At 44.0% G+C, this 27,344-nt stretch overlaps 1 protein-coding gene and 1 long non-coding RNA gene across 2 annotated transcripts; one reads left to right on the top strand and one right to left on the bottom strand.

Moving 5' to 3' along the window:
- Positions 1-819: 819 nt before the first annotated feature.
- arsb (arylsulfatase B) lies at positions 820-27,198 on the bottom strand. Its single transcript, XM_058064481.2, has 10 exons — positions 26,721-27,198; positions 26,283-26,469; positions 25,626-25,816; positions 25,352-25,559; positions 22,785-23,028; positions 21,143-21,213; positions 16,590-16,715; positions 15,081-16,322; positions 14,301-14,453; positions 820-882 (listed from the first exon to the last, which is right to left on the bottom strand). Exons 1-8 carry the CDS (start codon positions 26,982-26,984, stop codon positions 16,048-16,050), a joined length of 1,566 nt encoding a protein of 521 aa, XP_057920464.2. The 5' UTR covers positions 26,985-27,198; the 3' UTR covers positions 820-882; positions 14,301-14,453; positions 15,081-16,047.
- LOC131116677 (uncharacterized) lies at positions 5,061-7,999 on the top strand. Its single transcript, XR_009123922.2, has 3 exons — positions 5,061-5,161; positions 6,160-6,263; positions 7,028-7,999. It is a non-coding gene; the product is annotated as an uncharacterized LOC131116677 (long non-coding RNA).
- Positions 27,199-27,344: the final 146 nt, after the last annotated feature.

Consider the following 27,344-nt stretch of genomic DNA (forward strand, 5'->3'; position numbering starts at 1 on the left):
CTGATCCCGAAGACCGACTTTGAAAACACTGTTACTCTTGATGTCCAACCTTGAAAACACGGCATTACTGCTGACATCCGACGTTGAAAACACAGAATTACTACTGATGTCTGACCCTAAAAACATTGTACTGCTACGAATGTTGGATGTTGAAAATGTCACAGGGAAAAAAAATGCAATTTCCATAAAGTCCAGCTTGAATGAAGAAGATAAGGAAGGCCAGACATGGCCAAAGCGTGGAGTAGATAACAGGAAGCAGGACTATTCAACTATTTTAAGCATTAGTGATGACAAATGATCTCCTTGTTTATTATCATTGGAGGGGTTCCCCACTTTGAAACGACCTTTGCAGGTGGTCGCCCCCACCGCTTCCATTGTTTTCACTCATATTGGAAAAACATACACCCCCCCACCAAAAACCCAGCAAGGAAGCCTCCCTCAAACGCCCCCGACTTCCTCCTTCTTCCGGATAAATACACCAGAGTCAGAACTGTAGTGTGCAAAAGGACGTCGAGCCTCCACGGAACTTAAGCTAATTATCTTCACTGATATGCTATGTGCGATGAAATTGACAGCAACTTGTTGGGCCGACTTCCCATGCATCTCAAGTTTCGATTATTTAAGATGACTGAAGTCTCACGGTGCGGGGAACAATAGAGGAGGGATGAGAAGAGCTTGTGTTCCCACTCATAAGAGGCCCCAAAAATATATCACTGCAAGAAAAGCAGGAAATGTGGTTTGTATACGTAGAAGGGAGTGTTGGCCTCAAGTGTGTGGTGGACGCATGGTGCTACGTCTAACCTATATTTTCGACACCAACCTCTCACGTGGAAGCCTCGAGATGGATTTTGTAGTTGTGCCCAAGCGAGGACAAGTCTCTTCCTGTGGAGAAACAGAAACAAAGCCTGAATTATTGCCATTGCATTTTGAAAGATCTGTAGAAATGCTACCTACGACTCGTGAAAGACACATCCGGGTTGGGCGCTTGGTGCCGTGCCCCGTGTCAACAGTGCTTGGTACAATAAAAACATGAGACTGTCCATCAGGCCATGGACATGATGAACCAGCTCATTGACTCTGGAATGTTCCTCCAATTAATGACACATCCATCAGACCTTAGATAATTAACTAATGATGGCTTCAATTCTTTACGTGAACCAGAAGTCGGTTCGCTCCCAGTTCAACCAGCATTGTGGAGCCAAACGGAGCGGACTCCATGATGTCAACTCGTGACGAACGCACAGACACGGGATGCCAGTGGTGAACATGTGATTTCTATTTGTTGTCGTAGGGATAAAAGACACAAACCCTCCAACACATCAAATAAAGCATCAGTGGAAAGTGCAATTTCGCAGAGCATAAGCTTGAAATAATACCCAATTCCCACACCGGCTTCAGCGGAATCACAAGGACTAGCTGCTCTCATAAACAATTAGGACATTATTTTACAGCCACTGAGTGAAGGCGGCCAATGTTGTTACGCAAAAGTGACTTCTTCATGATGTACTAACAACCAAACATGAGAAAAATCTAGCATCTTTGAGAGAAGACGCTTCCTTTCTTACATTCACAAAACATACACGCGCATTTTAAGGTGTATGAGATAGTGTTACATTGACACCTTTCAACTGTTAAGATGTGTAGAGAAGCCTGCCAGGACCCCAGAATGTCACAAACAAGCACAAATAAGTTAGGTTTGCCTTTTTATTGAATATATGGTTACTTTCTGATATTCAGACACCTTTTATTTAATTTGTATGAAATGGTGTCGACCTTGACATGGTTTAAGACGTGTAGAGAAGCCTGCCAGGACCCCAGAATGTCACAAACAAGCTCAAATAAGTTAGGTTTGCCTTTTTATTGAATATATGGTTATTTTCTTATATTCAGACACCTTTTATTTAATTTGTATGAAATGGTGTCGACCTTGACATGTTTTAAGACGTGTAGAGAAGCCTGCCAGGACCCCAGAATGTCACAAACAAGCTCAAATAAGTTAGGTTTGCCTTTTTATTGAATATATGGTTATTTTCTTATATTCAGACACCTTTTATTTAATTTGTATGAAATGGTGTCGACCTTGACATGTTTTAAGACGTGTAGAGAAGCCTGCCAGGACCCCAGAATGTCACAAACAAGCTCAAATAAGTTAGCTTTGCCTTTTTATTGAATATATGGTTATTTTCTTATATTCAGACACCTTTTATTTAATTTGTATGAAATGGTGTCGACCTTGACATGTTTTAAGACGTGTAGAGAAGCCTGCCAGGACCCCAGAATGTCACAAACAAGCTCAAATAAGTTAGCTTTGCCTTTTTATTGAATAGATGGTTATTCTCTTATGTTCAGACACTTTTTATTTAAGTTGTATGAAATGGTGTCGACCTTGACATGTTTTAAGATGTGTAGAGAAGCCTGCCAGGACCCCAGAATGTCACAAACAAGTTAGGTTTGCTTTTTTATTGAATATATGGTTATTTTCTTATATTCAGACACCTTTTATTTAAGTTGTATGAAATTGTGTCGACCTTGACATGTTTTAAGATGTGTAGAGAAGCCTGCCAGGACCCCTGAATTTCAAAAGCAAGCTCAACAGACCTGACAGAGCCGATGTGTGGTGTTGGCCACGCCCAGGCAGAAGAGCTGATAAACGACATCGGTCACAGTGGTCAGGTGACATGTCCCATGTTGACAGTCCAAATATTTCTGCTGCAAGCAGGCAAACCTAGCACGATGTTGCTGTTAAAATGTTAGCACTGTAGCGCACATACTGCAGCTATGCTAGTGTTGCTAACATCTGCGTCCTCCTGTCCTGCTCTTTAATGTTATCTGGTGTGTGATGAATGGCATCTATGAGTGCATCCCATATATACTGTAGTTTATCCAGCTCTTGCGAGTCCTTTGATGCTACTTTGCAGACGTTTCCTCGGAAGTCTAAAGTTTTGGCGAGGAGGGCGGCGTGCAAATGGCTGCAGCTGAGAGGATTTTCTTAAAAGAGAAGTGCTGCTCATATTTGGATCCTTTCAAGTGACGCGTTTAACTGGCAAATACCTCTTGGCAAAGGCCAACGTTGGATGCTGAGCACTTCCACAGCTGGGGGAGGCCATTATGCGGGTCTGGGGGATGTCTGTAGGTATGCTCGCTGCAACCCAGGCCCGCCACAAAAGAGTCTTTCAGACTTTCTTTATAGTACGGTCGGGCTTTGGGAGGGAGCAGGAGGGGGGTGTGTGCTGCTAGTTTAAATGGTTGGAAAATAAGCTTAATAGCTACGTTGGCCTAAAATCTGGATCTCACTCTGCCGTGTTTGTTTTAAGCGCTTAAACCACCAAAAACAAGTCACGTCGGACAGGAAGTAGGACAAAACAGGTGGCCGGGCTCCACCCTGAGGTTTACAAAATGAGGAAACGCACCAGAGAAAACAAGCGCGAACCAGTACAGATAACGGAAAGGAAAAGTCCAATCCGAGAGTTCCGTCAATAAAAGCAGCAGCTCGGGAGCGGTGGCCCTCGGGCTAACGTCCTTAAACTCGGGCGTGAGGAAGCGGCTAGCACCCAGCCGGCCGGTTCACTCGTAAACACTTAGCACTTAGCGACACGCTGCCTCTGCAAAGCATCCAAACGAGGCAATTTGGAGTAATCGTCAAGAAAATCTTTTTAAAGGAGCCTGGCGGTGCAGCACACAGCCCACAGGTGAGCGCAAACATGGAGTGGCGGAACATTTTCATTCGTTCCTTTTCTACCGCTTTTTCCTCACGAGGGTCGCGGGGGTGCTGAAGCCTACCCCAGCTGTCTTCGGGCGAGAGAAGCGGGGTACACCCTGGACTGGTCGCCAGCCAATCACAGGGCACATATAGACAAACAACCATTCACACTCACATTCATACCTATGGACAATTTGGAGTGGCCAATTAACCTAGCATGTTTTTGGAATGTGGGAGGAAACCGGAGTACCCGGAGAAAACCCACGCATGCACGGGGAGAACATGCAAACTCTACACAGAGATGGCCGAGGGTGGGCAAAGACAAAATAAGAAGCCAAAAAGTTACCACTTCCACACAAAACAGGAGGAGAACTCATTCATTCTTTCATTCATTTTCTACCATTTATCCTCACGAGGGTTGTGGGGGGTGCTGGAGCCTACCCCAGCTGTCTTCGGACGAGAGAAGCGGGGTACACCCTGGACTGGTCGCCAGCCAATCACAGGGCACATATAGACAAACAACCATTCACACTCACATTCATACCTATGGACAATTTGGAGTGGCCAATTAACCTAGCATGTTTTTGGAATGTGGGAGGAAACCAGAGTACCCGGAGAAAACCCACGCATGCACGGGGAGAACATGCAAACTCCACACAGAGATGGCAGAGGGTGGAATTGAACCCCTGGTCTCCTAGCTGTGAGGTCTGCGCGCTAACCACTCGACCGCCGTGCCGCCGGCGGAACATTTTGTTTCCAAAAATATTAATATTGCATGGGAATATTCTAATTCCTCCTCCTCGATAGTCATTATTGGTGATCACCACTCACCAAAGTCCCTGCAGTAAAAGGAAAAATAATGAGTGTAGGTAGCCACAGCTGGCATACCAAACCCCCTTCCACTTAGCACTGCTGTTAAATGAAGGAATAGAAAGGAGAGTAACACAAACTGGGTCACCTAATGGGGACTTATGATATAAAACCTTGACAAATGAGGAACAAAAACGCAATAAAAAGACTTAATAGCCACTAGCTTGATATAACACCAGCGCAAAAAGCAACAGTTGGACTTGCTAAAACGTAAATGTCCCCAACATCTCACAGAAGTTGGACAGGTCTGATGAAAGCGCGCCAAACTACGTAGTCCACCAGGCGAGCTCATGCTGATAAACTGCAAAGCAAAAAGCAAGACGTGACCCGTAAATGAACTCGGTGAGTAAAACGTGTCTCTGGAGTCTGAGAAAAATCGATCATCTCCCTCACTTATTTGCTCCGCTTTTGAGAGAAGACGCTCCCTTTTCAAGTTGTGGCTTTGCGATGTCACAAAGGGAAACGGACATGAAAACAACCTCTGACCCGGCCCTGCCTTCAGATAAGCCCGCCCTGTGCACACGCTCACCACTTCACAGAGGACATCACAGAGGATATGTGTTGTAAACAATGAATAATAGCGGCGTAAAGGTGACTATTTGTATGTCTACAAGGCTCCTATACTGTGGTCAACACATTTTCTGTGTCCTATTTTCACTTATTATGTCCACCATATTGGCTAATTGGAGTGAATAGATAACTATAGGGGTGTTATTCCATGTCTAGAAAGCGCTAATGTTAAAAACTGCATATAGAAGGTGCTAAACAGGCTTTATATATCTTATTTTCACTTATTATGTCCTCTACATAGTAAACAGGCTTTATATATCTTATTTTCACTTATTATGTCCTCTACATAGGCTAACAGGAGTGTAAAGGTGATTATAGGAGTGTTACTTCATGTCTAGAGGGCTCTAATGTTAAAAAACATTTAGAATTTGACAGGTTATATATGTATAAACAGGTTATATATGTCTTGTTTTCACGTATTATGTCCACTATATTGCCTAATACGAGTATAAAGGTGACTATAGGGGTGTTATTTTGTGTCTAGAGGGCTCTAATGTTAAAAAACATTTAGAATTTGACAGGTTATATATGTATAAACAGGTTATATACGTCTTGTTTTCACGTATTATGTCCACTATATTGCCTAATACGAGTATAAAGGTGACTATAGGGGTGTTATTTTGTGTGTAGAGGGCTCTAATGTTAAAAAACATTTAGAATTTGACAGGTTATATATGTATAAACAGGTTATATATGTCTTGTTTTCACGTATTATGTCCACTATATTGCCTAATACGAGTATAAAGGTGACTATAGGGGTGGTATTTTGTGTCTAGAGGGCTCCAATGTTAAAAAACATTTAGAATTTGACAGGTTATATATATGTATAAACAGGTTATATACGTCTTATTTTCATGTATTATGTCCACTATATTGCCTGATACGAGTATAAAGGTGACTATAGCGGTGTTATTTTGTGTCTAGAGGGCTTTAATGGTGTATAAAATCATATTTAGAAAGTCCTAGACAGGTTTTCTATGCTGTAACTACAAAAACGTGCATTGAATCCTATGTTGCAGAAATTCATTTATCACAGTCAGGCCTGGAACCAATCAACCGCTACGAACAAAGGACAACTGCATTGAAAAAAAAAATGCAGGTTTCGCTACACATCTTCAAAGCTGTAAGTTTGATCATGTTTCTTTAGCATCACATGGCTAGACTGGTGTCCCCAGTGTGTGTCCTCTCCACAAAGTCCATGACATCAACACCGCTAATCTCCTTCATTAGCACTTAATTCCCTTTGACAACCATTTCCAACTCGGCCCCACACACACACAAAAACACTTAACGCAGCAGCAGCATTTCTTTTAAAAGGTGCCTTTTACTCCCTCAGGCGCATGCTGATTATACACTCTACCACTAATGCAATGATTGTCCTCACACTAGCCAATTTCCTCCCGTGCGTGTGCACTTGCACACAAACATGACATCATCTTGCCGACATGAGGTCCAACAGATGGCTCCAAAGAGTTGATTTAGCATTGTTTCTAGGCCACTGAAAACATGGCGGATGAAAAAAGGGACAGGAAACACATAATAGCTAAAGAATGATTACCTCCGCGAAGGCTGAACAATCCTACAATTTCGAATCAGCATCAATACAAAAAAAAAAAAAAGACGTCATCTTTTCCGCGAAACCAAGACAATGCAGTGCTCCCTTGATTTACTCTTGCGGCTCGCGCCATGGAAGTGTTCAATCCCAATCTCTCACATGGTTCTCATAAAACGGAGCCGTCGGCCATATTTGGTGTCTTACTACCGAACGGAGACTCGCTGTATTTTCTCCCAGGTATCGTGCATTCACTTAAGCAGACGACGTAACCTTGATGACATCACGTTGGCGGCCTGAGTCGCATATTTTGACGACCCGCATTGTCATTTCAGGCGTGTTGTGGAAACAATTGAGTGGGCCTGCAGACCCTTATTTGTCCAGTCACGGCACACCCGTGGAACAGGAACAGCACCACCACCACCACCACCGGGAGGTGGATGGCTGACAGTAAGCAAAAAAAAACTGCAAGGAGTCTCACTAGAGAGCGAGACCTCCATGTCAATAAATATTATCACATGTGTCTATTTTGTGTTTTAAAATGTAAGCTCACGTCAGAGTGTGACTGACGATGACTCAGAGGGACGGATGGGGGTCAGAAGCGGCCGTCAGGGTAAATGATCTCTGGGGCGACGAAAGCAGGAAGTAGAGGGGAGTGTGTATGGGGGTGGGGGCGGTGTATTTTGCAGACGCCTGCCCCCAGGAGATGGATCACAGATGTCTGACACAAGACCGCTGCAGTTAATTGTCAAACTAAAGAGCCTGGCTTTCTCCTTGCAGTCTTTCTCAGACTGCTTTTCACGTATGGCTTCTACAGACGGTAACAGTTACAGTACAATACGTTTTGAAAATACCGGTGTTGGTCGCCACATCCGAGACCGGAAGGAGATAACCTGGAAAAAAGTAGCCCGGCAAATTCTTGTTAAAGTCAATGATGTCTGGGAACATGTTTTGTTTTGGGTCATGACAGATCCACATTGTGTAGAAAGGAACTCCCGCTGGCAGCCCCGAGGTCGGCTACGCGTGTGTGGGGTCCCACGGGCGCAGTAACGTTACCCCCCAGTACCGTCTAGCAGCGCCGTCACCCGCACCCGGAGAGCCGTCTGGCCGCAAATCAAGTCACAGCTGCGCCGACCATTAGCTCGCATTACAGCAAATTAAGCAGGCAAACTTCTAGAAAAGAGTCCAGTCTGCTTTGTGCTTAGATTTGTGCTCCTTTGAGGACGAGCGGATGAACTTGATGCATTTTAAATATATAAAAACAGCTAAAAAAAAGGAGGAACACACGCATGCACGGGGAGAACATGCAGACTCCACACAGAGATGGCCGAGGGTGGAATTGAACTCGGGTCTCCTAGGTACTATGTGGCCTGCGCGCTAACCACTTGACGGCCGTGCAGCCCCCCATTTCCATCATGAACCAAGCTACAGTCACTTTGTTATTATTATTGTTATGAACATTGTTACGCCTAAGAACTACATTACTGGTGTAGTGACACCTCACAAGTGTAGTGCTAGGTGTAGCATTCCTTTCTATGTTGCTATGTGAAATCAATGCACCCAAGAAGGAAGTTTTCCTTTAGGCTTAGAATAAACTAAATGAATACAATGTCGAGATATTGTGGGTGAATGAACCAAGAATGGAAAAAATGAATTTTGAAAAATAAAAACTCAAGAAAAAGAAAAAAGTTTGAGAAAAGGAAAAGAGCAAAAAATGGGAAAAAAAAGAAATGGAGGGGAAAGAAGTTAGATGACAAATTGTCAAAGCAGAAGATGCCTAAATTTAAAATTCACTTTTCACAAATTGAACACGCTAACTTGTTTTGCTACCAGAAGCCGTCTGTTATGTCCCTGCAATTATCCTGTAGCCTGGGCAATGTGATGTAAACAAATAATAGGAGTGTAAAAGTGACTATAGGGCTGTTATTTCATGTCTACAGGGCTCTAATAATGTTAAAAGCCGTATCTAGGAAGTCATAAACAGGCTTTGTATGCTCTAACTGCAAAAATATTCCCTTTATTAATATTGAATCCTACTTATTGCGGTCAGGTCTGGAACCAATTAACCGCCACGAAACGAGGACTGTGTTGTGATCTGGGGCATGACCCATATCCCAATTTTGCCCCATTTAGGTAGAGTAGCTGTGGATGGTTAGAAATCTGGACCTGTACGGATAATAAATGCTTGCAGACGTTTCATGTGCCTTTTCCTTTCATATCCTCTCTCTCTCCCGTCTAAAATAAACTGTGAAGTAAGCAACTTTGGAGTTCCAGCTGCGGCGCATGGCTCAAAGGCTTTTCCATGACACCATGTGCTCTGATCATATGATGCCGTCGCCATTAGCCTCCAGCTGCACGCCACAACTTCCTGCTTTCGTCGATATCCAGCGCGAGGTGGAGGTAACAAAACTGTCCCGTCTGCAGCGCATTCGCCCTGAGAGTCGTGAGCCGTCATCCTTGTCCCCAGACCCCCACAAAAGGCACAAAACCCACCGCAGATTTAGAAGCGCCCTTCCCCCGCCACCCCTCTCTCCTCCATAAGTCATTCCCTTCTTTTGCTTTCAAAAGGAGAGTGCAAGGTGGGGGCTTTGTTTTGGCCTGGACCCCACCCTGCTCGGCCCCCAGCAAGCAAGCAAGCAAGCTCCAGGGCTGGAGAGCTGCTGGAGGTAGAAGTCCCCCCCCTCTCCTCCTCCCCCCACAGGGGAGGCTCCTCTGTGGTAGCCATGAGGGGAAGGCAGAGGATAGAGGGGCTGCCTGATCTAATCAGACTGCATGACTGCCCTAACCGTGTACCCTGGGTGGGGGTCTGGGGCAGCATCATAGAAAATAAAAGTTTTATGCAGACTGGAATCAGTCGTATGGAAGTGGGCAGAAAGACACTGCTGGACTTTGGCACACTTCACACAGACGACGTGATTTCCTGCAGCTTGTCAAACACACCCGAGTCAGACATGCTGGCTGATGAAGCAAACAAACCCCATCCGTTAAACAAAAACATTGACTTTTTTTTTTTTAAAGGCTATCAGGTGTAATTCCATCTCTTTGAACAAGAGGGAAGATATTCCATCCCTAACAACCGTTCATCGGTTTCAAACATTAAGGGGTGAAAAAAAAACTACTAAACAAATCCGAAAACACAACTTTTTATGTAAATGAGTGGTAAAATTTACTTTTATACCTTAAAGGTAAGAGTGCATGATAATTATCAGAGAGATATGAGGGAATTATTACATCATACTGATGAATCTGATAGCATTAACAAGATCTCAGATAATGAGGTGAGATTACTCATACTATGTGAGTGGTCAAATCAAGCGCTCCTTTCCCCCCTTGCCTGTGATTACATTTCTCATTGTAGTTGTACGAAAAAAAAAACCTCATCAGCCACCTGAAACGCCAGCGCCGCGGCATTTGATCAGTGCAAAAAGTTTGCCAGAGACCTCCATGGCATCACACTGACATGCTCGGAGCGTGTGCCTGAATACAGTGCACCGTGCTGGGTCATAGCAAGTGGCTCCTCCCCCTCTATACTCTGCTTCTCTGTTGCAGTGGAAAAAAAGCGATAATAAGAGTTTGCCCAAAACATAAAGTATACTCGCCACTCCCATACATTACGAGCAGGATTAGTGAAGTTATGATTCATGACCATCTGAGGAGCATGAAAGGCCCTCCATGTGGTCCACATGCAGCAGTTTTCTAACATACTGTCATCTAGGTTCTAATTTTTGGGAGGTCAGATTTTTCCCTGCTTTGAAACTGCAGCGCAGTTACAGCATCACACGTTTGAAAAAAAAAAAGAGCTTTCCCGAAGCATCTGTGTCATCCATCTGCCAAGAAATCAGTAGCAAGGGAGGGAGTGTTTTTTACTTTTTTGTGGCCCAAACGGAGGAGAGCAGCCTTCTGCACTGTCAGGATGAATGAAACCCCTGGGTTCTGTTTCTTTCCTACATAAGGGGCTTAGCACAAAACCTTGAGGGACGCCATGCACCAGCCCAAACCGCAAGCCTTTCGGGGTGATTGCCACGACCCAAGCGTCATCACAGATGCAACGTGTGTTGCTTTATTTAAAGTTACACGACGCCAAATACACGCATGAGCTAATTACAGAACACTTAGCGGCGAGCGAGACCGCACAGTGGCGACATCACAGCTGCTTATAAAGTGTCAACAATCTTCCAGAGGACAACATTTTAGCACGAGTGCAAAGGCTTTGTGCAGCAAACCCCAAAAATCCAGCAAAAACTTTGATGGGCATGCTAGCACTAAATACCAAAAGTGCTCAGGCAGTTTTAGATATAATTTTGCTAATGTGCTAACAATTAGCATGCTAGCACATAGAAAGGTACAACTAGGTCCAAGAAAGTATAGTGTCCCTAAAACATGCCATGCATGAATTTGCAGTTAGAAAATAGTGAAAATGCTAACGGTTGGCATGCTAACACCTTGCAAGATAGCAAGCGTCAAAAGTGTCAAGGCAGTCCTATAGTGTCCAATACGTGTATATGTGCATTTAGACATGAGTAAATTAGCCAGAATGCCAGAATGCTAATAGTTAGCATGCTATCACTGTGAGGGAAAACAGCAGTGATAATGTTATTCTATAGCGGTGGTTGTTGGAACCCGACACCGAGGCCACTTTTAGGCGTTCTCCTGAAGTTACAAAGGAAGAGTGACCTCTTAAGACTTTTTGTTCACTGACCCTGACAACAAATCAACACCAGGAAAGTAACTGGTGGGGTTAATTACACTTTTTATGGTGCTTTTGTGCGCAGATAACATAAAATGGTGTCCAGTTTCAACAGGGTGCATTTAAAACATAATGGTGTAGTTTGCTAGTTTGTGTAAATCGGCCACTATGTTGATAAAAGGGTACAATAAGATGACGGTCATTTCAAATGTATTGTTTTGGCATTTTTTGTTAAAGAACATTATAATGTTATTGACACTTTTTTGTATTTTTATTTTAGAATTGAGACATGACAATAGTTTTTCTATTGTTCCATGCTAGCTACAGTGGCTATGCTTGTCAACTGTCACTAGCAAGAGTCTTTTAATAAGACTCACTAATACAACCCCCCCCACCCCCAATATATAACATATGTGAAGTATGATTGACAATTTCTGTTGATGCATTTAAAAATATAATGACGCAGAAACACTGGCAATGGTGTAAGTCTCGCGCATGTGCAGAAAAGATTGAGTTTGCGTGACATAAACATCAGCATCTAGCCTTTTTTTAGCACTTCTAAATGTCTACAAAATACCAATTATCGTATCGAGCAAAATAAAACTGTGTGCACGAAAAGCAGCATAAATGACACATTGTACTGAAGATTTTTGTTGCAATTACAAATGTGACGTATTGCTGTGTGTGGCAAATTGCAGACAGCTGCAACACTAACTGTCTTTTTTATACAATAACGTATATGTCACCGTGGCTATTCTTTACATATGTGGACGGTTAACTGTTCTATCAGTACTTTAAAAAAAAAGTACTGCAAGTAAAAAAAACGTTTTATTTTGCAATTGACTACGTGTGTAAGTGTCTTTTTGAACTCATCGACAGATTCGTCACAAAACTAAATTCTCAACCGTTTGTCACTTGAATTACGGAAGAAAATTAAAGAAAGTTACGCTTTCATTTTCAAGCGTTACAAAGGGAAATGTTTGGGGGCGGGGGAGCAGATTGATGGAAAAAAAAAAGTCAATCGGCTACGCTTTTTATTGCCACATATATGTCGAGGTTTGTAGTAGGAAAAAGGGGACCGTAAAAAGGAGACGTGGGGAAAGTATAAGTTCACTCTTGTTTATATTCGGAAACTCGGCTTCGTAGAATAGTAAGATTTTAACTGAACTTACTTTGAGAATGGGCGATAAGGTAGGACGCTTGAAGTCTCCGCCAAGATGGATTACTTTCTCCGCGACTTGTCGCTGGATTTTTGTCCTCCCTTTAGGAACTTTTTCCTCCTCCGGATCTGCCTTTTATTTTTTTTTGGTTCCACGTCCTCCGGCGGACCGCAGAAGAATGAATGGCCACCGCTAGCCTCCTCCAAGCCAGCCCAGGACCAACCGCTGCTGGATGGGCGTGGCCACTCGCTCTGCCTCTCTCCTCCAATGCAACCAATCAGCGACCGGTTACAGGAAGAAACCAATCAGAAGCCTTGTGCCAATCAAACAAGGGCAGCCATATTTGTTATTATTATTATTTAACGTTATTTATATTGAACGTTATTATATCAGTAATAAATAAATTCACTTTAATGTTAATGTTGGATATATTTTCTACACATTAATGTCACACGTGAACTGGAGCCTATCCTAGCTAGTTCTCTAGTTCTCTAACGTGGGAGGAAGCAACCAAATTTTTTCACTATTTTCATGTCAATAAATAAGTCGAATTAAATGTAAATGTTTTTTACTTAATAATAATAGTTATATAAACAAAAAGGACACCTCCAAAGTGTGAGATAAAATGAAACACTAATAAAAAGTCAGATATGTTGATACTAATAATGGAACATGTACTAACAACACAAAGCTCTGGCTTATAGTTTGTTACCCTTGTTATACAGTAAATAATATACTACTACTAATAATTATTATATATATATATATATATATATATATATATATGCACAAACCAGAACTTTCTATGCACTGGCAGTATGACCAACCACAACATTGGGGCAGGCCGTGGTTGGAATACATTAAAACAGACCGTTTTCGCGGGAACCACAAAATCCGTGCAGACATATGTGCAGATTCTAGAAGAACTAGACGCTTTCTGTGGTGGTTATCGTGTGTAGGTGTTGTAGGAGTCTCCAACTCAATACAAAGGGTTGAAAAATGAGCACAATAGGTCCCCTTTCAAATCTGGTTTGATGTTCCGTCATTGTGGATTAAAGTTAAAAAGGAAACAATCTAGTGCATCAAACCATGCTGTTTTCCCTCTTCAAACACCAGGCATGCACCGATGGGGAGTCATTTTGTACAGAAAGTGGCTTGAAAAGGTTTACAAAGAGAGGCAGTTTGCGGCTGTGCATCATTAGAGTTAGATAATTAGATTGTGACCATGAAAGGTTACTAACACAGTGAACAGCTGCCTCATTCAAAGTCAGTTGACTATATTGGGAAAATGTGGTTTAGTTGTGTTTTGGTTTTTTTAGCTACCCAGAAAGACGTCTTTAATGTCTCAAAAACAGCTGAAGGCGATATTAGTCATCTTTGTTGTCTGGTGGATCAGTAAAGGCGTGGTTTCACACAGTATTATTTGCACACCCAGACAGCCCGCGTGTCGCATTCCCTCTAAATCGCAGCCTTAACCTTTATCGGGAAGCTAACAGCTGATAGCGTCTGCGAGACAGCTCACATTCCCAAGTCCATACACACACACACATCACCACAAGGTTCTACTGTGGCTGATTTTTGGCTTTGAACTGCAAGCTAAAATTTGGGTTCCTTATGCCAGGCATAGGTGAGGACAGCTATTTGGGGGCTTGTGTCAATGTGACTGAGGACAACAATGGACGTTTCCCCACACGTTCAACCTTTTCAAACCAATTAACAATGAAAAGCCAGATACCATTGGACTATACTTACTAAACTTACCTATTCGCATTCCGAAGTAGTAGTGATGGCATGTGGTGGTCTTCATGTTGTCACATCTTGCCTTCTCCTTCTTGCTTCAATCTTCACACCATCTTTCAGGGTCCCGCCCACCAAACACGTCCCCTTCTGATGTGCCGCATCGCTTGGTCGCAGCTGAAACAACAAAAGATGGGAGAGGCAGGGGGCCAGAGAAGAGAAGCGTGTCGTCACTGTGTAAGGTTGGTCTCGCTTCGGGTGCCCTCAAAAATTGGTGTCCAAAGCGTGGCCCGGGGGCCATTTGTGGCCCTAACAATAAAAATAAAAAGTCATTATTTTACAAGATTAACCTCATAATATTATGAGGAACACCTAGCCCTGATGAGCTGACGCTGGACTGAAATGCATGCTAACTGTTAGCATGTTAACACGTAGTAGTCAATAGTGTCAATGTGAGATAATACCTCAAAGAAATGGCTGAAATGTTAGCATGCTAATTTCAGCATGCTAACATGCACATAGTTAGCATATCACCTAACACAAAATTACTACATACAAAATTAAACATTTATTTTTGCATGCTAGTAATGCTAACATTGAACATGAAAACACTGTTAATAGTTAATAACTTTGAACATTAAAAAAAGATAACTAACTTAGCATAATATCAAAAGTGTCAAAGTTGCATCCTTTTATTTTTCACCATGTGGATTTTTTCACCCCCCCCCCTCCCCCCAGGAGGGAAAACACCCCTGGATGAATGTTAATGAATCAATGAAGTTGTGTATCGATTAACATGCTCACGTATTTCTTTCCTTCCTGCAAAGCGTTCATTGTTGTCCGCCTCGCTCTCCTGTCTCTCTCTTGACATGGCAGGTCAAAGGTCGCCGGCCCGCATTAAGACAGAGCCCTGCCCCCCGCTCGCGGCAAGCCTGCTTCTGGCGAGAGGTCAAACGCCAGGGGCCAGGGGTCAAAGAGCGTCTACGTATGAAGGAAATGAGCTGCTTCGATTCCAAACGATGCAGACAAACGATGGGTTAGCAATGTGCCAGATGCACAAATTCCTGGCTTGAGGATCACAGTCAGGGTGCTATAAGCCAATCACGAGCCCTCCTCCTGCATCTTTAGTCCATTGCCATGGACCATAAAAGCGCAAACAATAAGATAATTGTAGTCATATATTTATTTGTACTATTTTTTAGCATCATATATTTAATTATACTTATATTAAATCAATATTTGATTCTCTGATCTCTGATGAGTTCCAGGTCAAACACCATTGGCTTATGGATGGATGTATGTGGCTGTAGGAAACCTCCAAAGGAACTCATTCAACATTTCAAGTATCAGGAGTGGTTATTATATATACACTCATAATCAGGTTTAAAGTTTAAAAAAATTGATTTGTTATATCGAATTTTAAAATTTCTCTCCAATTATTTTCACGTTAAGTCATAGACTTTCTCATGCTCCTCAAATCATTAATAAAGTAAAATAAATTGACTTGTAAAAACATGCTAGGTTAATTGGCGACTCCAAATTGTCCATAGGTATGAATGTGAGTGTGAATGGTTGTTTGTCTATATGTGCCCTGTGATTGGCTGGCCACCAGTCCAGGGTGTACCCCGCCTCTCGCCCGAAGACAGCTGGGATAGGCTCCAGCACCCCCCGTGACCCTCGTAAGGATAAGCGGTAGAAAATGAATGAAATTGACTTGGCCATTCCTCCACACCAAGGACAACGTATCAAAGTTTGCACTCATCTCAAGTAGCTAAGCCCAGGGCCCCCAGGCTCCGACGGGCCCCGGGTCGCATCGCTTGTCCTCGTCAGGGAAATTAATGGGCAAGGCGCTCTGCTGGTGGTGGTGGAGCCTGCCCAGGAGGTACTCCACCACGGCTGGGAAGTCAGCAGACACCTCCTTCCTCTCCTCGGGGTCCTTCTCTACGTCAAAAAGCATCACAGGCTTCAGTGGGGGGCGAGTCGCTGACTCGGAGGAGCTGTGGGCCGAGTCGTTGTGGCCGGGCCGAGGAAACCAGACGTCGCAGCCTGGATGGGAGGAAGCAAAGAAACAGGAGTTAGAGACCCGGCTCTTCTGTTCTTTTTACAGCTCAATATTTGCTTCATATTGCTTTGCTTTTTCATGCTTAAATCTTCTAAAGAACATCATTATGTTGTGTAAAAATGCATGATTTTAGTATTTTGTATTCACTGTTCAAATAATGTGGTTATAATGTGGTGATGGTTCTCTCAGCCAAAAGGTTGGCCACCCTGGCTCTAGACTAAACATGCCGATGGAGGACACGGGGCGCTGACCTGGGTATCCCGTCAGCAGCTTCCAGTTGGCGGATCGAATGGCGGCGTGGATGGACACGTTAAAGTCCGACCCGGACCAGGATCTTTCGCTGAGCCCCCGACCTAAGCCACGCTCCCCGCCGGGACCTGCAATCAAGCAAGGAGAAGTTCCAGCAACATCACAGACATACCTGACGGCCCCTCACGGTGTCAAACAAAGAAAAAAAAACAGAAAGTTGAAGCTACAGGAAGGAGAGGTGGAAAGAAATGTTCCAAAGTGGCACCGTTTCAGTGATTTATTTATCCCTGCCCTCCGCGGGGGGTCGCAAGTTCTCTTGCCATCAGCCATTTTTCATCAGAAAAAGGAAGATGTGGCCTTCAGGTTGACCCTCACAATGTGCTTCTGATTAGACAGATTTGCAAGTCCTATGGTTGCTTCCTGGCGCTATGCAACTCGAGCGCCGTTCCTACATAAGCTGACAAAGCCTCGTCGGGTCTTGTTAAACGACATTAAACAACCGTTTGGGGATTTTCGCAGCCGCAAAGCTGTTTGATGGGCTTCTTCCACCCCAAACTCTTCCAAGGGTGCCGATTTGTGAACTGGAATGAGAGAATGTCCTTCGTCAGCATGATATTGTCCAAAAACATCCTGTTAAGATGAAGAATAAAGACGCAGGGGGATCGACTCCAACCTCCTCTCTTGTTGTGCAAATCTGACCTTTAAATTATATTTCTCTTGAGTACCAAACACGACAAAACAGCAGAAAAAAACAGGCTTTGCTACACAGGATGGATGACCCGGTGATGCCCAGACAGGCTACATGTGCATTGTGGACTTGGAAAAGGCATTGGACCGTGTCCCTCGCAGAGTACGGGATTGGTGGCACGCTATTACGTGCCGTTGGCTCCGGTTGTGTCCAGCCTGTTTCCAGTGAACCTTGGCTTCCAGCAAGGCTGCCCTTGTTACCCATTCTCTTCATCAATTTCATGGACAGACTTTATCGGTGTAGTCAAGGCGTCGAGGGGGCCCAGTTTTGGGGCCTCTGGATCTCCTCTCTGCTATTGGCTGCTGGGGACGTTAACTGATTAGTAAGGATGCACGCATTCTTCCTCTTGAGCCTCCGAGCAGCTTTGGGCCCCAAAGGGAAATGAAGCAGGATGGGGGTAGGAGACCCTGAGAGGAAAGACTAAAAAAGAAGGACATTTGGGGATGATTTAGGGTTTTGGACAAGTTAGTAACAAAAACTGGGGCACCACTGGACTCTCATTTATGGCGGTTAATTAGTTTCAGACCCATCTGTGACAAGTAGGTTTAAATATTTTCAAATATTTTGGCAGCTAAAGCATCAAAAACTGGTTTATGACCATTTGAATATATGTTTTAACATTATTAGAGCCCTCTAGGCATGAAATAACACCCCTATAGTTGCCAAGTAGGTTTAAATATTTTCAAATATTTTGGCAGCTAAAGCATCAAAAACTTGTTTATGACCATTTGAATATATGTTTTAACATTATTAGAGCCCTCTAGGCATGAAATAACACCCCTATAGTCGCCAAGTAGGTTTAAATATTTTCAAATATTGTGGCAGCTAAAGCATCAAAAACTTGTTTATGACCTTTTGAATATATGTTTTAACGTTATTAGAGCCCTCTAGGCATGAAATAACACCCCTATAGTTGCCTTTACACTCCTTTTACCCAATATAGTAGCCATAATAAGAGAAAATAAGATACAGAAAACCTATTTACCACCCTCTCAATATGCTTTGTAACATTACTAGAGCCCTGTAGACATGGAATAACACCCCCATAGTCACCTTTACACCCCTATTAGCCAAGATAGTAGACATAATAAGAGGAAATAAGCCGTTTCAGACATATATATGACTTGTGCTGATGTGTTGCTGTAAATGTGTTCCCTCTGGGAGAAAAGGGGAAATAGGGGCGGATGGAGGATGGGGGTGGGAAACCCCGAGAGGATGCTGTAAGAAGGAGAGCAAAGGACTACAAAAAGAGGGACATTTGGGGGTGATTTAGGGCTTGGGACAAGTCCAGGTCCCCCCCCCGGTTTCCCCCCCCGTTCTCCCCCCTCTCCAAAAGAGAGACAAGACCTCCGGCTCAGTCCGGATTCCTGCTTTTAAACACAGCGTTTGAAAGGAGACTTGAAAGGATGTAAACGGGAGGAAAAGGTCTTTTCATGAAGGGAGGAGGAGGAGGAGGGAAAGAGGATCTGGAAGACAAACAGAGAGGAAGGTTGGGATTGTGGCCTGGAATGCTGCAGCAGGCCAGGCTCCTTGTCGCCGCGCCGTAAAGAAAGTCCGACATGAAAGCGGGGGCCTTGTAAAAGCGCGGCGGCTTATGATTTACATCTGAGACGACGACGGACCGAAGCCGCACGCAGCTTGTCTTGCAAGTTGTCAAGTGGAAGCGGACAGCAACTGGAAGCACTCCCAGCTGGTCAGGTGACGCTTTCATTCCTTTTATTGTCAATTGGACTCAATCGATGCACTTTTTATAAACACGCAACACGCCCACATGCTGTGCAGCCAAACATGGCGCAGCCTCTCGGTGGTAAGTCCAATGTCCCAAAGCTTCAAGAATTTCACCCAAAGAAGCCATTCGTTCATTCATTCATTTTCCACCGCTTTTTCCTTACGAGGGTTGCGGGGGCTGCTGGAGCCTATCCCAGCTGTCTTTGGGCGAGAGGCGGGGTACACCCTGGACTGGTGGCCAGCCAATCATAGGGCACATATAGACAAACAACCATTCACACTCACATTCATACCTATGGACAATTTGGAGTCGCCAATTAACCGAGCATGTTTTTGGAATGTGGGAGGAAACCGGAGTACCCGGAGAAAACACGGGGAGAACATGCAAACTCCACACAGAGATGGCTAAGAGTGGAATTGAACCCAGGTCTCCTAGCTGTGACGACTAGACCGCCGTGCTTCCCCCAAAGAAGCCAAAAAGTCAGAATTTTATGAGAAAAAGATTTGTTATTGAAAGAGTTGTTATCAAGTAGTAGTAGAATAAAGTTGATATATTCAAGAAAAGGCTTTTTCTAATGTCCTAATATAACAACAAACAAAAGATGAAGTGAACTGCCAGAATAAACGGCAAATATAATGGCAATAACGTCATCGTCATACTGACACCATTTACAAGAACCTTGAAATATTTGGAAAATATAAAAAAACCCAGCAAAAAATAGAATAAAATCAAGATATGAAGAGAACCAGAGACATAATCTAAGGAGAAAAAGGTTGCAAACTAATGTTGTGGAAAAATAAAAAAATAGGAATAATGTCATTATTCCAAAAATAAAATGTACTAATATTATTTCAAAAGCAAGGAGAAATATTTGGGGAAAAACAGTGAAATGGAGAAAAAGAGCCAAGTTGAAATGAACAATAAACATTTTCACCAAAATGACAAAGCAGAGATGCAGTCTTTTTGTTGAAAAATATCTAGCTTCTTAGCACAGCTGTACAAAATATGAAAGTGGCCGTTGCGTGCCGTCATTTTTCACCATTGGGCCCTGCGTGGAAAAAAAGTTTGGACACCCCAGCACTTGGGTATTTTGTTCTTTGACAATAAAATTGACACCATTCTGCCCCTCACAGCCAGGAAAATAGAGCTGTTTCCTGCAAAGAGGCATTACTATCACACTACCTCCACTATAAACACTATAAACACACACACACACACAGGGATGGAATTTCAAGCGGCTGGCGTTTAAACGGTGTTGACTGATTGGACTTTCCACCTTATCAGCATCCCTAAGGGCCTCCCCAGCAACAACAAATACATCACTCACCTTATCAATACATACTCCAGTTCAATACATTCGCAAGGATCCGCTTAAGTCCCATTTCAGCAATATCTTTTACTATATATACACAGTATATAGTACAAGGTCAGCTTGGATTCACTGCCGAGTCTCCTTCACACCTCAACCCGAGGCGGCACCTCCAGCGCAACCTGTGCAGCTCCACTCAATTCCATGCCCAAGAGGACTATGGAATGGAATGGAATGGCCTTTATTGTCATTATACATGATGTACAACGAAATTGGAGAGCTTCTCTTTTTAGTGCAGTAGTCAAGTTTAAAAAACTAAAAAAGTATATAAAGTAGAGTAAAAAAGACAATTTAACAAGATATATACAAGATATATACAAGATACCCAAAATATACACATAGTATTGCACAGGAGCATATGCAGGAGCAGATATATTAATTTTAGTGCAATGATCAATGGGTCATAGTGCAAATAATGACTGGTGTGTACAGATGAGTAAAGTCACATATGAGTGTATTGTAATGGGTTGTTAAATAAATAAATATGATTGAGGTAGTAACAGAGGCAGTGATGGAAAATACTGCACATTTACATTATGATAATGACCGGGTACGTTGTATGTCTGAGTTCAGGGTGGTGATGGCTCTTGGGATGCTACACCTATTTGAACAATGACGGCTGTGTTGACAATAAGGCTGTACACTGACTACTCTAAGGGCTGTGCTGTGTAGCCAGTGGTATTGTGCGGCGGTTGCGGTTGTGACTTACAGGGGGCGATGTCGTTGTACATAGGGTCAATGTTGTGCAGCAGTTCCAGTCTGGGCGAGGCCGAGCCGTGGCTGCGGGATGAAAGCAGAGTGAAACCGCACGCAGAGTCAACACACACAGCACCTCTGACTCACAGGCTGCACGACATCCAAGCGGTAAATCTAAAACGGCACGCCGCCGCTTGCGCTCCGACCGCAGAGAAAGCGCACCGACCACAGCGTCTGATAACACCACGCAAAAAAAAAAAAAAAACCCTCCCTGCGGCCTGCCTGCCTTTCAGCCGTGAGGAATTATAAAAACAGTGACAACGCTTCTGTGTTGTGTTGCGCGGGCGGCCAATGGGAGCGGAGCAGAGGCCCGAGGTAGCACTTTGTGGCTGAGGCTGAACCGTGACCCCCTCTGTTTTTTTTTTACCTTCCTCCACCGCATTCACATTTAGGCTGCCAACACGCAAGTGTCGGTTAAAGCGTCAAGGCATAACAACACGGAGAAGACGGGGTAGAAATGGGGGGGGGCACAACTTAAAGGGATAGTTGGGATATTCCCACCACCCCCATCAGCAGCAACTTGGTCCTGTCAGCCCACTTCTGGATGGATTTCGGTGATGAGAAAGGTGCTTCCGGTTAGATCAGGGGTCTCAAACATGTGGCCCGCGGGCTAAATGTGGCCCACAGATATGAAAGTTTAATGTTAGTGCGGCCCGTGCAAGTTTGATATGGATGCTGTATGGTATCATGTACCCAGAAAAAATTATTACGTTTGATTAATGTTCATGTTAAAGGTTAAATAACTGTTAATAGTTATCCTCCCTATCCGTGTGGAAGTGGTAAGTTTTTGGCTATTTAAGTTTAAAGGAAATAACTTGAAGGATACCGTTTAGGTCACTAGCTCTCTAGTTTGCGAGTTAGCATGTGTCTCAAGACCCTGCAGTTGCGCAATATGTTGTAAATAAAAAGAGTATAAATGTGACTATAGTCGTGTTTTGTCATGTCTACAGGGCTCTAATAATGCTAAAAATAATTTGTCTACCCACCAACTATATGTGGTTTCTTTCTTTCTATTATTATTATTATATTTATTTATTACTGATTGATTGATTTTCTTTATTCTTGATTTGTTTATTTATTTTTCATCTTATTTTGTGTAGAAAAATAAAAAGTAAGATATTTGAGAACAGTGGAATGTTTTATCAGAGCTTTTCTTGTAGAAAATTGAAACCAAAGCAAAGTTTTTTCAATTTTTTTGTTTTTAATAAATGCGTTTTTTTTTTTTTTTTTTGGAAAACCTGATGCGGCCCAGTCTCACCCAGACCCGAGCTCCAGTGGCCCCCCAAGTAAATTGAGTTTGAGACCCCTGGGTTAGATGCTAGGCTTACTTACAGGAAGTAAAGCGTTTGGCTTCTCAGAACAATATGCGTTCAAAAGAGTAATACGTTTGAGTCATAAAAACGGCTACAATGAGAGCGCTACCTGCTGTCCTAGCATGGCAAAGCCAAACACCAGGGCGAGATGGACTACAAACAGAGCGCGACTGATGGAATTTCCTCCCCTTTGGGATCCCATCGCCGCCGTAACAAAGGCCTCATTGAAGACCAGGCGCCAATTCAGAGAGCGCACAGCAGGGGGGGTGGGGGTAAGGTCACCTGATTGTGTTCCACACGTCGAATCCATCCAGAGGTTTTGTGCCATTGAGGCTCCCGCCCGCTAGCCCGACCAGCGTGGGCAGCCAATCGGAGACGTGGATGAGCTCCCGGCTCGTCGTCCCCGCCCTCTTCACCAGTGGCCCGGACACGAAGCCGACGCCCCGGACCCCTCCTTCCCACAGCGACCACTTCCGCCCTCGCAGCGGCCAGTTGCTGCCGCCGGCAAGCGTCTGACCACCGTTGTCTGTCCAGAGGAAGCACGAAGTGTTAGAGTCACATTGACGGAGGGACGGAGTCACAAGCGGGACTTGTGCTTGTATTTTTGCCAACATGAGGAAAGAGAAGAAAAATGTACACCAGCGGTCACATGGCCTAACTAATTCATTGCTTGTTTAGTTCATTGCCATGGCGACAGCTTGACCCGGGAAAAGATAGTAATCATTATTTCTGCAAATATGAACAAATCAGAGGCAGAGCAGCGTCCCATGTGACGTTATAACTTCCTGTTAGTACTGATTAAAGCAAACTAAATACTTCTACAATAGTCTGTCTGCTCCTTAATGCCTTTTCAAGCCGCTATTCCTCTTCAGGCCAATTCCCCCCCGCTCCCCCACCCATCCCAGCTGGCCCACTTTGACTCACAGTAACGTCAGCACACATTTCAACATAAAACAATTTCAAGTTCTGCCTTTTTTTTCCCCTTTCCTGTTTAGACTGATGCATACGGGTCAGCGATAACAGCTTGTGTGTGTGTGTGTGTGTGTGTGTGTGACAGAGAGAAAAGCAAGTGATGGAATACAGGAAGATTATACATTAAAAAATTCTTCCATAGCCTTTTGACATGCAGAACACACGCTGGCATTTTGCGGCAAGGGAGCGCATTCTCGGCAAAGGCGCAAAGATGCCACAATGATGGAGGACACGCAGCAGATTAAAGAGAATAGAATTTGAATAATGCGCTGAGATGGCAGTTCTTGGTGTCATTGCAGAGCAGCCCAATTTAATATTCCTCCTGTTTAGCTATTATTATATTTTTATGGTCCAGATTTTGTGCGCGAAATACAGCCCAAACCGCAAGAAAGACCCCCACACATGTTACACCGCCGGAATCATGACGTCATGAGAGGGACTAGGTCGGTATTTATTTTTTGGAAAGGTTTGTGTAACCATGGCAATGCTATTAACAAAATTGTTCAAAAATGCTGTGCTAACTGTTAGCATTTTTACTTTTTTACGCATATCTAAATGAAAATACACACATGGCATGATGTATGGACACTATGGAACTGCCTTGGCAATTGGCACACATAGTGCTATCTTGCTAGGTGTCACCATGCTAACTGTTAGCATGTTGATATTTTGGCTATTTTACTCCTGTTTAAAGGCCTACATACAAATGGCATGATGTACGAACGCTTTGTCTGCCCTTTTGGTGTTAGCATGATATATGTTAGCATGTTAACATTTTAACTGTATTCCTCACATCTAAAAGGCTAATACAGACATGGTGTGATGCAGGGATATTGTAGTACCGCCTTGACACTTTCGCTATAGAGCGGCATCTAGAGCAAGATGCTAGCATGCTAACAGTTAGCATGTTTGCTTTTTGCTCAATTCCTAATATAATATACACACAGCATTGCTCATGGCACCGCAGACACCGGGCCCAAGGTTCACAGCACAGGTTGCATACCCATCAAAATTTCCACGGGAATTTACTAGTTAGCCTTTAAAACGCCTCACAATAACCCCCAAGCGTTCAAAGGCCTTCAAACTACACGTGGAAACAGCATCCCGGAGTGCAGGGTGTTTACTGCTATGAGATGGTTTTACTTTTTATAGGGACCTACTCCATCAAAAGTCTACAGGATGGACAGGATGGCGCCCACACACAACCACACAGACAGCAACCTCATGCATGATCTCCATTAAGATGTCATTTCTGCCCTCTTTGTGTGATAAAAGTCTAACCTCTAGTGGACATTCACTGTACTACAATCTCCCCTCACTGTTGATGAATAGCCAGAAAGAAAAGATCTTTTCCCTCTCCAGAGAGACATATTTTTGGTTTTCTTGTTAAATGACTATTTTTACAATATGCCAATTAAAAAAAAAGAACCACAGGTTGAAAATGGCCCCCTGTCAGCACTTTCAAGACCCTTGCCTTGCACTAAACTCTATTTCTATTGGTCTTTTGGAATAGCTAAGCATCTGCAACTTTCCTGTGCCACCTAGTGGTCAGGAGCTGTACTGCCTCCAGTAAAACACTATCACACTCTATTTATCTAGGTCCTTCCTTTAATAAAAAATATTTATTGATGTGAAATCACCCAAAAAAACACATTCAAATGTATCTTTCCTTCAAGCTCAAGTTGAACATCCACAATGAACAAGAAATAATATCACAATTTGGACTGGTTGCTGCAGAAATGCCAGTTTGTTTCTAACGCTCCTGAGCAAGGCTCCAAACCCACTTTTGGACCATTGCACCACCACAAACAAGTCAGGTTTGACGGCCCCACAAATAGAATCCTGTGTTGCGGACCCATGCATGAAGGTCTACATACCTGTGGAAAATATCAGTACGGTGTTGCCCCAGAGTCCCGTCTGCCGCAATGCCAGGCTAATGTTGCCCACAGCCTCGTCCATGGCCGACACCATGCCGGCGTATGACCTGCGGTGGGGGTCTTTGATGAAGGCGTAGGGGGCCACGTAACGCTCGGGCACCTGCAGGGGGGCGTGTACGGCTTGCAGCGCCACATAGAGGAAGAGAGGCTGAAAGGAGAGCAGGGGGGTTAGTTTTCATTTTGACTTTTGTCCACCGAGTGATAAAGCGGTCACCTTTGTGGGGTCGTGTTTGCCGATGATGCGGGTCGCTTTCTGGCTCAACAGCTCAGTGGAGTAGTCGCCTTTGTAGCCCGCCGCCACCTCTTCTTCTTCCCTTAGGTCCAAGGCGCAGCGTGTCAGGTTGAGCGGCGTGATGAGGCTGCAACGGACGTGAGTGTAGTAGTCCTCACTGCCCATCAGATAGCCTGGCGCATGTTACGATCTCTTCAAATATTCATATTATGTCATAAATCTTAAAATACGTGGTACACCTGCTGGTGAGATCTACACTGTGGTCAATACAGTTCAAATCCCGAGCTGTAAGTGACAGCGACGTGCAGCTTACTACACTATGGAGATCAGGAGAACTAGAGTATAGCAGGAGGAGGCACATGCTGTGGCCAAGTGAGGTGCACTGTTTTCGGGCACACGCTCCGAGTAGTCGGAGTGCCACCACGGACCTCCATTTTTTTGCATTAGGTCCTTAAAAACAGCAGAGCACGCCTTTCATTTAGAGGATCTTTGGCTCGTGTTGTTGCATTTGGTGCATAAAAAAGCAGATCATTGACAAGTGCTTAAAAATACCATATAAAGGATCTTTGGATTACTATTTTTGCTACTTTTCATCCACACTGGATCTCTGCAGGTGCACCTAACTCTGAGCACACAAACCAAAATAGGAGTCAAATCCCCGTCGGGTGGGCAGGCAGTCCTTCTTGTACATGCCCAGGTGCCACTTGCCCACCATGTGCGTGGCGTAGCCCGCCTCCCTCAGCAGCTGAGGCAGCAGTATCTCCTCCAGGGGGACGCAGTACGGCTGGCAGGGCCAGATGATCTGGTGCTGCATGCCTGTGTGGATCTGCGGTTATGATGCAAACACTTTGATGGTGAAAGGGGAAACAAAAAGGGAACCAGATTTACTACATTCTAGAATAAAGAGTGAAAAGTGGGGTGGACATCTCCCTACACTATTATTTTTATTTTGTATATATTTTACCTTGATTTGGCCCGCGGGCCGCCGCTTGAACATTACTGGACTTCCAGCCATGTAAATGTGTTCATTATTTGTCCACTGTGATTGATCTCCTCAGAGGCAAAGGAGGGTCTTACCTGGTACCTTCCTGTCATCAGTTGGTTCCGGGACGGAGTACATAAAGGCTGGACGTAGTAGTTCTCCAGGCGGACCCCTGCGGCAGACAGCTTGTCCAGATTGGGTGTCTTGATTTCCGAGCCGTGGTAGCCCACGTCGTACCAGCCGAAGTCGTCCGCGAGTATGAACACGATGTGCGGCTGTCGGGACGCCAACCCCGCAGGGAAGAGGCAAATCAACACGACGACGAGAACTAGCAAGAACAAGCTAACTGCTTCAGCCATTACTGTTTCCGCGAGAGTTTAGCCTGGGTGAAACTGAAGTGGCTGCCAAAAAGTAAAAGGAAGTTCACCTCGCTGTTTTTGAAGTTCCGAACAGGACCGACATTGAGGTCAGAAGAGAAAAAAATTAAGTTAAATTAGTTTGGACGCTTGAAAACGCCTCGCACTCAAACAGCCAATCAGACAAGGAGGACTGCAGGACTCACGTGATAAAACAGGAAGTGTCTTTCAGCGGCGAGATTGCATTGGAAGTTGTTGATGCTTCCGTGCAGGTTATGAAACGGTGGGGGCGAGATGATGCGAACTTATGTTCTTATTTTCTCTTATTAAATCAGTTTTTTTTAATTCAGGGGTTGGTTACTA

Source organism: Doryrhamphus excisus, linkage group LG10 (assembly GCF_037039965.1).
Source record: "Doryrhamphus excisus strain RoL-2023G ecotype Guam linkage group LG10, RoL_Dexc_Guam_v1.1, whole genome shotgun sequence".
Classification (NCBI taxonomy): Eukaryota; Metazoa; Chordata; class Actinopteri; order Syngnathiformes; family Syngnathidae; genus Doryrhamphus; species Doryrhamphus excisus.